The sequence below is a fragment of the Prionailurus bengalensis genome, chromosome A2, assembly GCF_016509475.1.
Source record: "Prionailurus bengalensis isolate Pbe53 chromosome A2, Fcat_Pben_1.1_paternal_pri, whole genome shotgun sequence".
NCBI lineage: Eukaryota > Metazoa > Chordata > Mammalia > Carnivora > Felidae > Prionailurus > Prionailurus bengalensis.
The window spans coordinates 81081573-81097147 of NC_057348.1; the positions used below are offsets into that span (position 1 = coordinate 81081573).

At 39.0% G+C, this 15575-nt stretch overlaps 1 protein-coding gene across 1 annotated transcript in view; it reads left to right on the plus strand.

Annotated features, from left to right (window-relative positions):
• CCDC146 (coiled-coil domain containing 146) overlaps positions 1-15575 on the plus strand; it is a 121003-nt gene that overhangs the window by 89167 nt on the left and 16261 nt on the right. The window contains exons 5-13 of the mRNA XM_043588674.1: positions 161-218; positions 2354-2530; positions 4410-4483; positions 5415-5642; positions 6492-6678; positions 12868-12963; positions 13813-13983; positions 15198-15286; positions 15376-15540. Coding sequence (XP_043444609.1) covers positions 161-218; positions 2354-2530; positions 4410-4483; positions 5415-5642; positions 6492-6678; positions 12868-12963; positions 13813-13983; positions 15198-15286; positions 15376-15540 — 1245 coding nt within the window. The remainder of the gene's footprint in view (positions 1-160; positions 219-2353; positions 2531-4409; positions 4484-5414; positions 5643-6491; positions 6679-12867; positions 12964-13812; positions 13984-15197; positions 15287-15375; positions 15541-15575) is intronic.

Sequence of the window (15575 nt, forward strand, 5' to 3'; positions counted from 1 at the left end):
GAAGCACCTAACCGGGAGTCACTGAAGCCATCGTAAAGAACGGACACCAGGTTCCCTGGCAAACAAACACAGGAAGTACATTCTAAGAGAAAATAGAAAGTTATTACTGCAGAAATAGCTTACTCTTTTGTACTTTGTCAAATTTGTTTTTTTTTAACAGCTTAACAGAAGAAAAAAACCTCATAATAAAGGAATTTGAGAAGATACCTAAGCCAGGAGTAAGTCTTAGATGGTCTACAGTTTGTTAATACAACTGGATTCAAATATCCCTTTTGATAAATATTAATGTTTATCACAACAACCATACCCTGGGACATTTGAAAGATCCAAAAGTCTTAACTATGGACAATGCTGAAAGGAATAACTTCTGGAATACACATAGTGATGCCTATTACAGGCTTAGCTATTTGGCATCTAATATAGGCTGTGTTTAGTTGGACAATATCTGCTTTGTTTTTAGAAAAAAAAGGGGGGTGTCTGTGGTTAGCACTTAAAAACATTATTTTTGCATAGTTATTACCCTCAGAGCTTCTTGAACATCTCAAGCTTACTATAAGACATTTTTATAAAGGAGATGTACCACGTATCCATTCCTGCATAACAAACTGCCCCAAAACTTAGTGGCCTAAAACAGCCAACATTTCTTATTTTACACAGAGGTTTCCTGGTCTGAGCTGGTTCAGTTGGGGCTGGGTGGTCCAAGATGGCTTCATTCATCTGTCAGCCAGTTGGCAGGCTAGCTGGTCTAAGATCACATGTCACCAGTCACATAGTAGTGGAAGGGTTTCCAGCCTCAAAAAAAAAAACCAGCCTCAAGTGATGGCATACCCCCAAAGCATAAGACCTTTCAAGCCTCTGCTATTGTAATCCATCATTGGTCAAAGCAAGTCACATGGCTAAGTCTAGAATCAAGGGATAGAGAAACGGGCTCTACTTTTTTTTTTTTAATGTTTATTTATTTTTGAGAGAAAGACAGTAAGAGCCAGAGAGAGAGAGAGAAAGGAAGAATCCTAAACAGGCTCCGGGCCCTGAGCTGTCAGCACACAGCCTGAGCAGGGCTCCAACTCACTAACCATGAGATCATGACCTGAGCTGAAGTTGGATGCTTATATGACTGAGCCACCCAGGCTCCTCTAAGCTCTACTTCTTAATGAGAAGAATGACAAATATCTATAGGAACAGGAGGAATTGGGAGTCCATTTTTGTGAGATCACATTTTTTGTGATCTATCACACAAAGTAAAGAGAAATGTCACTACATTCTGCACTGTTACCCCCTTCTGAATGGTTATATTTCAGAAGCATGTTGTTGGTGTTTTCATTCCAAAGCAAAAAAACCTGTTTGTCATAGAGTAAAATACTAATTTTTTATACGTGTGTATATGTATGAGTATAGATATGTACATATACATATATAACATATAAAATATACATTATTATATAAGTACCTACCTACCATTTACACACAGATTTTATGGGAAAAAGAATTTTGGATTTTAGTTCCAGACCATAGGATCACCAATTTTACCCTCTCTCATCAGCATTGGAGGGTGGAGATATGTAGAAAACCCAGAGCAGGCTAAATGGATCCATTCGCTCAGTCATTAATAATGTGTAGATTTTCTGAGTACAAGGCTTCTCTCCCATAAGTCAAACACTCCCCAAATAATCAGGCAAGGGAACAAAGATGTGTTGAGTCTGGAGTGGAGGGCCTTTGGGGAGAATATGAATGGGTTAGAAAGAGGGGGATTAAGGAGCACAAAGGGTTGGGTTTTCCAAATATGAACTCCTCAGTCTTTAATTCTCATGTGGGATTCAGGTGAACCAGAAGCCCAATAGTCAAAGATGGTTTGCATCTGATGTCAAATCACAAAGCTACTAGAAAATGGGCTGGAAATTTTCACTCATGCTTTTTTGGTATGAAATAAAAATTAACTCAGAAAAAGGACACATTGAAAATATAGGATAGAGGGGCACTGGACTAGCTCAGTTGGAAGAGCATGTGACTCTTTTTATCTGGGGGTTGTGTTTGAGTCCCATGTTGGGTGTAGAGATTAAAATAAAATCTTAAAAAAAATAAATAAAATAAAATACAGGATAGAAAGGAGCCACTAGTAAAAAAAAAAAAAAGAGTTTGAATCTAATGTAAAGTGTTTAATACATGAAGTACAACTGTCATGCCTTGATTGAAGATGTCAGAAGTCATTTTTGTATCTAACTTTGGAAGAAGTCATTTGTGAAACTCAAAACAAATATAATCAAAATGGTGAGTAAAATTATTTTTAATTTGATTTTTAGGTAGACAGATACTTGCTCAGGCTCTATATAACCTGATAATTTTCCTGACTTTTAAGGAAATGGAGAAGAAGATGAGAATATTGAGAGAAAGCACTGAAGAATTACGTAAGGAAACAATGCAGAAGAAATTAGAAATTAAAAATTTACGGGAAGATTTGGCATCTAAGCAAAAGCAATTACTGAAGGAGCAGAAGGAACTAGAAGAACTGTTGGAATATCAGGTCAACCTAAAGGTGTGTTACTTACATAAATATTTAAACATTGTTCCTCTGTGGACATAAAAATGCATGGTTATCAAGATTAACTACACAGGTTTGACAAAGAGGGGTAGCATCACACAAACTGAAATATTCAGCATTGTGACTGATCTAATCAAACTAAACCTGGGCCCTGGGAATTCACAAAAAATTTTAAGAGTGTTTGACAGGATCTCTCCAACTTGGAGCCCTGGCCCAGGGAAAAGACCTCACTAAGAATTTTTTTCTACATTAGAATTGGATGTCACAAACACAGTGACTTCTTTGAAGAGCAACCAAATGTCCTAACCTCTTGCATATATTTGTATAACTTTACCCTTATCTGTGTGATTTCACTTTACTTTCTCCTCCCCATGAAAGTGACTAAGACTTTGTTCATGCATTTATGTTTTAGGAAATAATTAAAATTCATTTTATTTTGAAAAATACATAACTCTCAAAACAATTTAAATAACTTAGAATTATTTTACCTTTTTAACAGTTTATTTATTTTTGAGAGAGAGAGCATGCGTGAGTGGGTGAGGGGCAGAAAGAGAGGGAGGAAGAGAGAATCCCAAGCAGGCTTGGCGCTGTCAGTGCAAAGCCCAATGTGGGGCTTGATCCCATGAATGGTGAGATCATGACCTGAGTCAAAATCAAGAGTGAGACACTTAACCTACTGAGACACCCAGACACCCCTAGAGTTGGTTTAGAAACAACATCTGAGACTCATTGGCTTAAATGACAATTATGATTCACTTTGACCACTTTTTCCTTGAGGGTCTTAGAGCAGTCAAACACGACGTGCCCAGCTGCTACCTGGAACATAGTACCTCAGCAGAGATAGATTTACGAGGAGCCTAACAAAGCTAAAGCTTCAGGCCCCTCACTTGCATGAACCTCTTCCAAGGCCCTGTACCTATTTAGCATTTATAATTCTTTACTCTTTATCTTAGAGAGGCCCCCTGACAAATCATAAAAGTCTTAGCCTTACAAAACTTGGACCTGCCCCTGGACTGAGCGAGATCCCCGGGGTAAATTCACTTCACTGCCATGATGTGTTCAACCTCCATGCATGTATTACCCCAGGCACCAAAGTCCAGTGTGATCCTTGGGCAGGAAGGGCTGTTTCATAACGCCTGCCCTGTACATAAGTGGCTTGAGGCTAAAATTGAACCTTCTGTGAATCCACAGGGCATAGTGAAAAGTGGTACTAGCCAAAATTAGCTTTTGATCTCGGCCTTACCACTTCCTAGCTGCGTGACTTTGGGGAAATTATTTAAGCTTTCTTAGCACAAGTCTTAGGGTTCCCTAGAAGCAGAGTTTCTAGTATTCAGACAAATACTCATTGAGGGAGGTCTCTAAGGGGAATCTGATAGGAATGTCAGGAAAGTTGGGGAAGAAACTAGGCCAAAATGTGTTTTCAGGAAAATACTGGTCTCAACCTGATCCTGTGGGAATCTCTAGACCGTGAATTCCACCCAGAGGCAGGGGGGATGGGCCGTGGTATCACCACATCAATTAGTCATTGGTCACAGAGAGCTGCCCCCTTCCCTGCATTCCCTATCCCTTGAGAAGACAGGTCTGCTGAGCCAGTGGCAATCCTATGGAGAGGAAAACAGGCATGAGCCAACCCCTGCAAACCCAGAAAGATGGGTGGACATCCATAAAGGGAACAGACAGTATTTGTTACACTCAGCTACCTCCTCTTTAAACTGGTTACAAACCATGTCTTATAAGGTCACTGTGAGTATTAAATGAAATAATTAAAGCACCCTAGACAGTAGAGGGAAGATAAGAATTCTACACATTGTACTTCTTTTCTATTTAACTCTGGTCTAAAATTACATAATGTAACATTCCTTTTCTTTACTAGGATGAAGTGGTCCACCATCAAGCTGTTCCTGTACAAATTGGAAAAGAGATAGAAAAAACAACACGCAAAAAAGTGTATGACTTAATATTATTTTTTAAGCCCTCCCAGTCCTAAGTTAGTGTATGCTCACTAAAACGAGAATATTAGCCATTGAACACATCAAATTACTATTACAACCTTTGAAATATCTGCATTTAGCCTTGACTCAGTTGTGTGTATCAAGTTCATTAAAAGAAAGTAAGGCAGCATATTACTAACATTCATAACATTTATTTATGTCTCTTTCCAATTTATAAATTGAATCTGTATGGAGTGTCCCTACAGATGTTAACAAAGCTGTGCAAAAGATAAATTATTGGAATTTTAATGTGTAGAATTTTATGGTGTGTCAGCCAGCAAGAAGCCTAAAGCCCAGATGAGAGTAACTCTACTTTGTCATCTAATCACCTGGGGAACACCCCCAAACATTCAGAGCAATTTTGGAGGCAGAAATCATGGAGGAAGTTCTTAAGGTTTAGAGGAGCTCAAAAAAATAAAGATAAATGAAGAAAGAAAAATTCTGGAGAAACCATTTGATTGCTCTGGTAAGGAGAAAGAAAAAAGCAGACATTAGTAACAGTTCTAAAAGCCACCTTGTCACGACCACCAAAATTGAGAGATTCAGGTCAGTTCAAGAAGGCTGGTCAGGGAGAGGGTAGATCCCAGAAGGTGGTGCAGTGGGGAGCCAAGGAGGAAGTAAGGAGGCTGGACAAATCACTGCCCTCACTGGCACTCAGTGGAGACACCCCTAAGTCCCGCTCATCTGTGATCTTCATCCCACTTCTGAGTTCACTACTAGCTCTTCTATCGCCTCTTCAGGTAGTAAAAATAGGCAGAGACAGCATGAGCTCGAAATAAGGCAAACATGTGTGTGTGTGTGTGTGTGTGTGTGTGTGTGTGTGTGTGTGTGTATACACATATGCATGTATGTATGTAACTGTATCTGTATGTATGTACCGCCCACAGAGAAATGGAAAAGAAAAAAATTGTCTTAGAATATGAACTTGAAGAGCTAAATGACTTCCTAAAGAAAGTTGAAACCAAAATTAATTCCATAATGGAAGAGAAGGAGGATGTAATAAAGGAAGTTGAAGGCAAACGAGCCTTACTTGAAATAAAAGAACGAGAATATAACCAATTGGTCAAGCTGTCGGAATTGACCAGAGAGAATGAAGCAACTTCACTGACTGAGAGGTTATATTTATGTGTGTCTGTCATCTAAACTTGTCTTCAGTTTCTACTTAAGGATTCAAAACATAATCTCAAACACATTTATGTTGACTCAATAAATAGTTTATAGAATTTTGTATAGATTTTTACCTTTATTAAAAAATAAAGTATTTCCCAGTATTTTTCCCCATTGTTTACTCATCATTTTCCTCAATTTCTTGTGACCAAATCTCAAGGACACAATGTTTATATTATTGTAAGTTTTTGAAGTGTGCCTCTGAAAAGTATATCACTGGAGTATGCTATAGTTGTGGGATCTTTCCTACATATGAATGGTATTCCTCAGGTAATCATGACTTTTTCCTAATGGGAATAATTTTGTGGTCCATGCAATTCCTTGGGAAGGTGTTAATTCCTATTTGTAAATAAAATTTTAGGGAAACTGGGAACCTCTGTCTCTGCTGAGCTGCTATTTTTAAAAATATTTTTATGTTTATTTATTTTTGAGAGAGAGTAAGTGGGGCAGGGCAGAGAGAGAGGGAGACAGAATCCGAAGCAGGCTCCAGTCTCTGAGCTGTCAGCACAGAGCCCGAAGCTGTCGGGGCTCGAACTCCCGAACCATGAGATCATGACCTGAGTTGAAGTCAGACGCTTAGTGGGGTGCCACCCGGGTTCCCTCCATTTGGGTTTTTTTAAATTAGCCTGGGACTCTAAATGATACCAACTTACAAATAAAGTTGCTTTTAGCATGATTTAACGTTGGATTCTCATACGAGGATAGTTCTGTATGAATATGCTGAGTATGCTGTCTTGAGAAGCATGAAGGGCAGTTGATGACAAATCACTTTCATTTTCTCTCTTTTCCTGGAACAGAGGAATCTTGGATCTCAATTTACGAAACTGTCTCATTGACAAGCAGAACTACCATGATGAACTTTCTCGTAAGCAAAGAGAAAAAGAACGAGATTTTCGAAATTTAAGAAAGATGGAGCTACTCTTGAAAGTGTCCTGCGATGCACTCACTCAAACTCAAGCACTACATCAAAGGCTTCTATTAGAGGTGGGTGCTGTGCACCACTTTTTGATTTTTCAAGATCTGTGCCATCTTTTTGAAGTAAAGATATCTTAAAAAGTTGTTTTTGCTACCAATAAAAAAATGGAAAACAGAGAATGCTAATTTTAAAACTGCATCAAACCTATCATAGAGGCTCTGTCTTAACGTTTTTCGATCTCTTTTTGCTAACCCAAGGTTAGAGACGTGTCTTATTTGAATCAGGCATCAGCTTGGCCAGGGGAAGCAGTGAGGCCATCCAGGTCTGGAAGAGCTCAAGGCTTCACTACAGAGTAGGACCAAGTGGACCACTGTCTATACCAGTTGAAAGAGTCAGATCCAGCGTGGTGTCACTGCAGACTGCAATAGTCAGGGACTAGATAAAAGTTTGTCAGTCAGCCTGCACCTCCAACTAGCCAGGGTCCAACAGAACCCAGTGGCAGGCTACCTGGGTACTTCTGAGCAGTACCAATGATGTACTCCAGTCAGAGGATGCTCAGGATAGCTGGTATCTTCTCACTATCTCTGTGCTCCCAAGTGAGGGTGTTTGGTCTTGTTGCCTCTGCACTCTCCTCCATCAGCAGCCTCTACTAATTGAACAAGCACTTCTGAAAGGCGGGAGGTCCTTGAGCAGGATGCATCCTTTGGTGGAAAAGAGAGCAGTCTCTGAGGTGAAGCAGCCGGGTGTATAAAAACCATACCCATTCTTTTCAGTATTGTCATGCTCTGTGACCATAAGGAGGTTCATGACCTCAGAAATTTAAACCGGAGTTTCCAACTCTGCTAGACACTACTGATCCTAAGCTATACCTAATTCTCCTCTCCTTCTGGGCATGTGGGAAGTGTATACTTCCCTGCAGTTGAACAGAGTCACATGACTAGTTCTGACCAATAGATTGTGGATGGAAGGGACACATGTCACTTCTAGCCCGGAATATCTGATTGCCCGTGTGAGACCCTCTAGCTTTTTTCCTCTCCCACAGCAGTTGTGGAAGTACATGATGATACATAAGTGCTGTAAAATAGAAGCAGTCCAAAGGCTCAGCCAATAGTGGTCTTGGACTCAGGTGCCTGGGTGGCTCAGTCAGTTAAGCGTCCGACTTCAGCTCAGGTCATGATCTTGCAGTTCGTGGGTTTGAGCCCCACATTGGGCTCTGTGCTGGCAGCTCGGAGCCTGGAGCCTCCTTTGGGTTCTGTGACTCTCTCTCTCTCTCTCTCTCTCTCTCTCTCTCTGCCCCTTCCCTGCTCATGCTCTGTCTCTCTCTCTCTCTCAAAAATAAACATTAAAATTTTTTTTTAAAAATTGTGGTCTTGAACAATCATCTTGACTGTCCATAGGCTTTGTCAGAGCAAAAAATAAGACTTCATGGTTTGGAGCCATGATAGTTGGGGGTTGTTTATTTCTGTAGCATAACCTAACTTATTCTGACTGAAACGCTAATCTTTAGCAAGGTGTGGACAAAACTGGTTAGGGTTAGGAGTGTTACAAATGGCATTCACGAACCTTTTTTTTTTTTTTTCCCCTATCTCAGTGGGGCAAAATATGCTTTTTACACTTTTGCAAAACAAAGAGAACAGTTATTTATGTTTCTCATATACTTTTTTAAAAATTGTTTAATTTTTTTGTTTCTCATATACTTCTAATATTTTTATTACAGTTCTAGCAAGTAGATTATTTCTTTTTATCACTGTGAAATCTCTTTAGAAATGCTTTTTGCCTTTGATATTAGGACATTATAAGTTATACTAGCTTTTTTTGGTTAGATTTTGCCTGTTATTTCCTTTTCCATCCATTTACTCTTACTCTTTCTGTGTCCTTACTTAGATGTGTCCTTTATATGCAGCACATACTTTTTAATATCTGGTCTGAAAATTTTTACCTTTTGGTTCTTGTATTCAGTCCAAAAACATTTCATGTAAGTATGGATCTACTGGGGCTTTTGCCCACCACATTACTATTGCTTTCTCTTTGTCCCATTTCTTTTATGTTCCATTTTCCCTCCTATATATCTTTCTTTTAGATGAATCAAAAAAAAAAAAATGAGCTGTTCTACTTCTACTTTAATTGTCCTATTTCCCCCATTTTAGATATGCTTTAGTTAGTTCTGCATTCTCTTCCCATCCATTAGCCTAAAGATTACAACATTCATCCTTGATTTTAATTAGAGTCCATATAAAGTAATAATTTGCTACTTTCCAGACAGTGCTAGGTAGAACCTTTGAAGACTTGAACTCTGTTTGTCTTTGCAACTCTTACACCTTCAAACATATTTTTTTAATCCAACTTTTCAAGTTATTCTTGTTAGGAGCATTGGTCTACTACAAGCGATTCCATCTTAGCCCAGGTCCTAGCGCATTATGATGGTTAAGTTGGAACTTTGGGCAAACACAGACCCTGTGCTATCTCCTTATATTTAAGAGTAAGGCACAATAAAGCTAGTTGGGAGCTATTTCTGATGATAAGGCTTGCCACTACAGGTTAATCTGGCTGGACACAAATATATAAGGAATGGCCTTGACCAAAGAGGAGATTGCAATAGAATGCTCACACATTGTTCATATTTTAATAAATAAAAGCTTTTTATAGTAGGACACCTCTAGCTATTAAATTCACAAAATAGCACCCACTGAATATAAAATGAACAGAAATGAAAACGTATTTTAAAATCCTCTTGGGGCGCCTGGGTGGCTCAGTAGGTTAAGTGTCCGACTTCGGCTCGGTACACAATCTCATGGTCCCCACGTGAGTTCGAGCCCCACGTTGGGCTCTGTGCTGACAGCTCAGAGCCTGGAGCATGCTTTGGATTCTGTGTCTTCCTCTCTCTCTGCCCCTCTGTTGCTCTCACTTGGTCTCTCTCTTTCTCTCTTAAAAATAAATAAACATTAAAAAATAAAATAAAATCTTCTTCCTTCATTGGTTTTGAGAAAAATCTGGTTTTGCCCTAGCGCACTTTGTTTCCATGAGAGACTATGTTCCTCTTTGACCTCATGGCTTATAATTAGCCTGGCCACAGTCCTAGGCTGGCTGGCAGCACTTGAAAATAGTCACTCCCAGACTGAGTGAACATTTCAGCCTTGCACACAGTCCAAAAAGGAAGGAGATAAAAGGTAAGTATGAAGAGTTCCCGCTACTCTTCAGACTTCATTTGCCCCCTAGAGAGAGTTGTTTGATTCTCCTATTGCTTTTGACTGTAGAGACTCCAGAAATTCAAGTCACAAACCTCGTGAAAGTTTGAAATATTTTAGGAAAATATCAAAGCTTTAAAGAAACTGAGGTTCTTTTGATATCAAATAATTGGGATGTTTACTGCAACAGAATCATGTCTAACTTCTTAACTTTTATAAAGGTTACTGATGTTTGTTCATGCACTGAAAATGTCTGGAAGAACAGACACTAAACTATTAACCATGACTTGTGGGGAGTAGTATTTGAAGGAAAAGTAGGGAGCAGGTGTCTAATTTCTTACTTTAAACACTTTGTTTTGTTTGGTTACAATGAACACATTTTTTTTCTAAGTGTGAAATCCTACTCTATAAAAACCCAAACATAGAACTAAAATAAATAAGCTTACAACACCTGCTGATATATGCAATCTGAGGCTCAAATGTAGTGGTAAATATCTCGTCACCCCAGTATTAGTACATAACTAGAATATAGCTAGAATCAATTTGGCTTCCAGAAGTAACAGAAACTCAATTATAGTGACTTAACTAAATAAGGGATTGTTTTATTCACATAATAAAAAGTCCAGAGGTAGGCCCAAGATCCTCTTAGCTCTTTTTTCTGTCACCCTTAATGTGTATATTTTGTTTTGAAGGTCACAAGACAGCCATTCCACCTTTAGGCATAAGATCAAACAAACATGGGGAAGGGCAGAGAATAAAAGGCATAGGGCAGCTCGCTTGGTTGAGGTGGTGTTTTTAGCAGGAAAACAATCACTGTCCCAGGGGTCCCATCCAGCAGACTTCCATTTACATTTCACTGGCATATCCTGGTCACCCCCAGCTACAAAAGAGTCTAAGGAATCCAGGATACATTGCAGCTATGAACAAAACTGGGGTTTTATTAGTAAGGTCAAAGAAGAGGGTGGATATTGGCTAAGCTACCAATGGCCCACCCTGATACTTCTCCCACAAACCAAGCATCCTTAATTCCTGTCTCAAACTTGAGGGTTAGGTTTATGGAGACTTAAGAAAAGTATCAGAGAAGCAGCTAGCCAGAATCCAAAAATAAATACAATTCATTGCAGTATTGTTTGTAATTCAAAACACTCAGACATTTGTAACCTAAATGTCTGAGACCTGAAACGAGGAAAGTTCATTAGGGGCTTTAATTGACAAGAGAAGCTAGTGAGTGTGCCCTCATCATATCTTCTGAAAAGACCTTGTAAGGTTTCTTCATCCCAGCTAGCATTCATACACAGATTTGTCTACACTTGGGAGCCAAGCATTTGGAGTAGCCTGCTTCTGGGCACCTGTGGCAGAGAAGTACACAGGAACTGGGACACTTGCTGGCCTTCCTCTGAAAGAAAGAACTCTACTTTCCAGAAGGAGAAATCAAACTCTTTCCATCTGACTTCTTAACTCGTCCATAAAATCTTCCCTGATTATTCAAGTCTACTTTGAGCTGTCCCTTTCCTGACCTGATATAGCATTTACCTGCTCCTCAAAATCACAAATTCTGTGTATTGTTATATGGATTTCACAAGACCATGTCTCGTCTTTCTAATCCAAGGTGTGCTCCTCAGTAGCTAGCTCTCCATGGTAGGATGGAAGCAGGACATCTTGGGCATTGGGGGGTACAGAAGGTGCTACTGAAGATACACAAGTTCATGGATTTGGGGACATCCAAAGACTTAGTTATTTTAAGAGAGCAACACAAATCTCAGAAAGACACTGTTAAATCACTAAACAGCATGATCTTTCCCTCTTGGTACAGATTTTAGCCAATATTCCACCTTAGTGCCTAGAAGTGTGAGCTGTCACATAGGAAATAAACTATCAGGTTGGAGTCATGTGCTTTTGGTATAAAAGTCTGACTCTAAACCTGCTGTAACTCAAGTATGCTGTCAGCACCTGAAGATAATCCTTCCTGTCTTTAGATGGTGTTTCCCTGGAAGCTGTTGTGTGTCCCCCTCCTCCTCTCTGCTTTCTTTTCCATCATAAAGAATCTGACAATTTCATTCCTAAAAGGCAGCAAAAACTGATAGAATGAAATGTTACTTTCTCCTGAAATTCTTTAGCAGAGGACAAAAGCACAAGCCAATACAATAGAAATGTAATGGTGGAATTTCAGGTATCAACAAAAAAATGTAAGAGGCTTTTCTTTTGGGTAAGAACTTTTTTCCAGCTACTCATCAAATTACTACATATTGAGTAGCCAAGTATTCTTACTAGATTAATAAATGGTTCCTATTTTCTTTTAAGTTTATTTATTTAGAGAGAGAGTGCGTATGCACGAGCAGGGGAGGAACAGAAAGAGAAGGAGAGAGAAAATCCCAAGCAGGCTCCACACTGTCAGCACAGAGCCTAATGTGGGGCTCGATCCCACAAACCACAAGATTGGGACCTGAGCCAAAATCAAAAGTCGTACACTTAACCGACTGAGACACCCAGGTGCCCCTAAATGGCTCCAATTTTTTTAATGTATAAGATTTCATAAACACATTTATATTTTATAAGTATGATAAATATCACTTGAACATGCCTGTTTCCAAAGTGCTGAGTTATGAGTTAGTGAAGCAGTAAAATACAATGTTAGATTCATGGACTCTGAGTCTATCCTCCTGGGTTTGCACCTGTATCACTGAGGCAAGTTGCTTAAATGTCTTTGTTCCTCCTTCTCTTCATCTGTACAATTAGAGAGAATAATATTATCTACCTCATAGGGTTTACTGTGAGGATTAAATATGACCATACACATAAGCACTTAGAACCTCTCCTGACACATTGTCAATGCTCTATAATTATTAGCAGCTATTATTAGCAAGATTTATTTCCAAATGAAGGTGAAATAGTTGCAATTTGTGAATTATAGATTTTTGGCAGGTTTTCATATTTTAGTTTACCATGACTTCATAAAGAATATTCAGCATAATAATTTGCCCACCATTTGCAAAAGGTACACAGTGGAGTTGACTACATGACATTGAAGATTTCTTTCTTGTGTCAATAGTGGTTTTAAATTTTTATTTCCAGATTGAAGCTATCCCTAAAGATGATTCTACATTATCTGAGAGAAGGAGAGAACTCCACAAGGAAGTTGAAGTGGCTAAGAGGAATTTGGCTCAACAGGTCAATATCGACTCTTATCTAAGCTTCTATCTAAGGGTGATTAATATGAAGTTGTGGTATTTTTTTAAAAAAATTTTTTTTTCAACGTTTATTTATTTTTGGGACAGAGAGAGACAGAGCATGAACGGGGGAGGGGCAGAGAGAGAGGGAGACACAGAATCAGAAACAGGCTCCAGGCTCTGAGCCATCAGCCCAGAGCCTGACGCGGGGCTCGAACTCCCGGACCGCGAGATCGTGACCTGGCTGAAGTCGGACGCCTAACCGACTGCGCCACCCAGGCGCCCCGAAGTTGTGGTATTTTTAACTGTGTTCCACAAAACTTCATCAATAGGAGAGTCATCAAATATAGTATGATCCTATTTAATGTGGGTCTGTTTCTTCATCTCAGGGTCTACTTGAACCCCACGTTAAATAGGAGAAAAAGGATGTGTTTGAACAAACAAAATTATACAAATTCATGAGATTTTAAAATAAAAGGGCTACTGATTATATAATCGGATTAAAAATAAGCAATAAATGTTTTATTTCACCAATGTCTAATTTTAAATTTTCAAATTTTGTTTACTCAAGCTACTGTTAAAGTATTTTAAAACATGGTTTTATGTCTCTTCTTTTTCTTCAAGTTACTTGAAAACAAAGTCTGATTAAGAAAAACTTCTATCACATTAAAATGCTAATACTTGCGCATTCTTTCCTAAGATAAAATACTTGGAGCTAAAGCAGTCAAGTTACTTTGTTTTATGTTCTAGCAAACTAACTTCTACATAGGAAATTAAAAAAATGTTAAGATACTGGCCCTAGTGTGTTTCTTCAAACAAATAAGTTATAATATATGGTGTTTTTCAAAAGAAAATCCTATCAGAAGCTGAGTCCAAGTTAGTGGAACAGCAACTTGCAGAAGAAAACAAGCTTTTAAAGGAGCAGGAAAACATGCGAGAACTTGCCTTCAACCTTGTCCGTATGACTCAAATCAAAATTGATGAGAAGGAGCAAAAATCCAAGGATTTCCTGAAAGCTCAGGTAATTGCATTTTTGTAACCATCCATTAATTACTATACAAGTTCAGGATAACCTCAATTTCACATACTGTTCATTAGAAAGCTGTAATTGTCTCCTTGAGTTTGACTATACAGTTTCCCCAAACAAGAGTCAATCACGTACTGAAAAATAATTTCAGGATTTAATAAGCAGTAGTCAGAAATCTAGAGGAAAAATGAACTGCATCAGTGGCAATGAGCAGAGGATTCGAGCACATGACGATTTCAGTAAGAAAAAGGTGGGTGCCTCCCGGGGACAGGGCTGACATAGTGGGCAGATCTCTGTGATTCCCCACCATTTCACATGGTGAGATGTGTCCAAGAACAAGTCAACAGCGGTAGCATTAAACTGCTCCCCACCCCCCCAACCCGTGCCTCCCAGGTTCACCAAGCCAGCGTTGTTTAAACCAATGCGAGGACTCCCTTAGTTACTACTCCACCCCATGACTTTCCTGGGCTCCCAACAAACTAGCAGAGCTGACCCAGTGCAACATCGCCAACAAAAGAGCAATGAAACCAATGACAATAACAACTCTCCTGTCATGCTAGCTAACACTCTAACATGACAATCATTGTATTCCACAAAGGGATTATGTTCAGAGGTTCCCTGTTAAAAACGAATATGATATGACACATTACAAAAAGAGAATACCTGAATTTACCATGTGACCCAGATGTTGGCTGTTTCTGAGGGCAACCTTCATTCTGAGCAAGCATTGACACGGGGTGGCATTCTCCTCGGAAAAGCGCCTGAAAATCATGGCTTCTGTTTCTCACAAAATACCACAGGGGGTTCCATTTCTAACATGTGTCAAAACTGAATACCAATCATCTTCCTTCAACTATCTTCCACAAACTCTTCACTTACCAGCCCGGCTGTGACGTCCATACTCACTCCTGCACTCTCTTAAAAGTTTCCCAAACTTTTCCTCAAAGACAACTCCTATAGGCTTTTTTCTTTCTCTCTTCTCTCCTTCTTTCTTGTCCTTAATTAATTCAGTTCAGCTGGCCAGGCAATTTTCAGATCTCTCCCTTACAGTTCCCCTACCCCCACCCCAAACTGCACAACCCAGCTGGCTAAGATAGAATTCTCCTTAATGGACAGGAATGAGATCAGGTGCAGCTGGGAGTATTCATGTTAGTGGTGCTGAGCTTTTTTTTTTTTTCTTAATTTCACACATAATTTTCATATTTCAGCAAAAATATACCAATATTGTTAAGGAGATCAAAGCAAAGGATCTTGAAATCAGGATACACAAGAAGAAAAAACGTGAAATTCATCGGAGGTAAAAGAATGACATGACGATTTATCTTGTTAGGCGGGCAAAAAATGAATTTTATTTCATGAGTTTCAAAAACACTTGTGTTTCCACAGACTCAGAGAGTTTGCTAAACTGTATGACACTGTTCGAAATGAGAGAAACAAATTTGTTAACTTACTTCACAAAGCTCACCAGAAAGTAAATGAAATAAAAGAAAGGCATAAAATGTCATTAAATGAACTGGAAATTTTAAGAAATAGTGCAGTTACTCAAGAAAGGTAAGTGTAATAACTATTGTCTTTTCAAAAGTTTC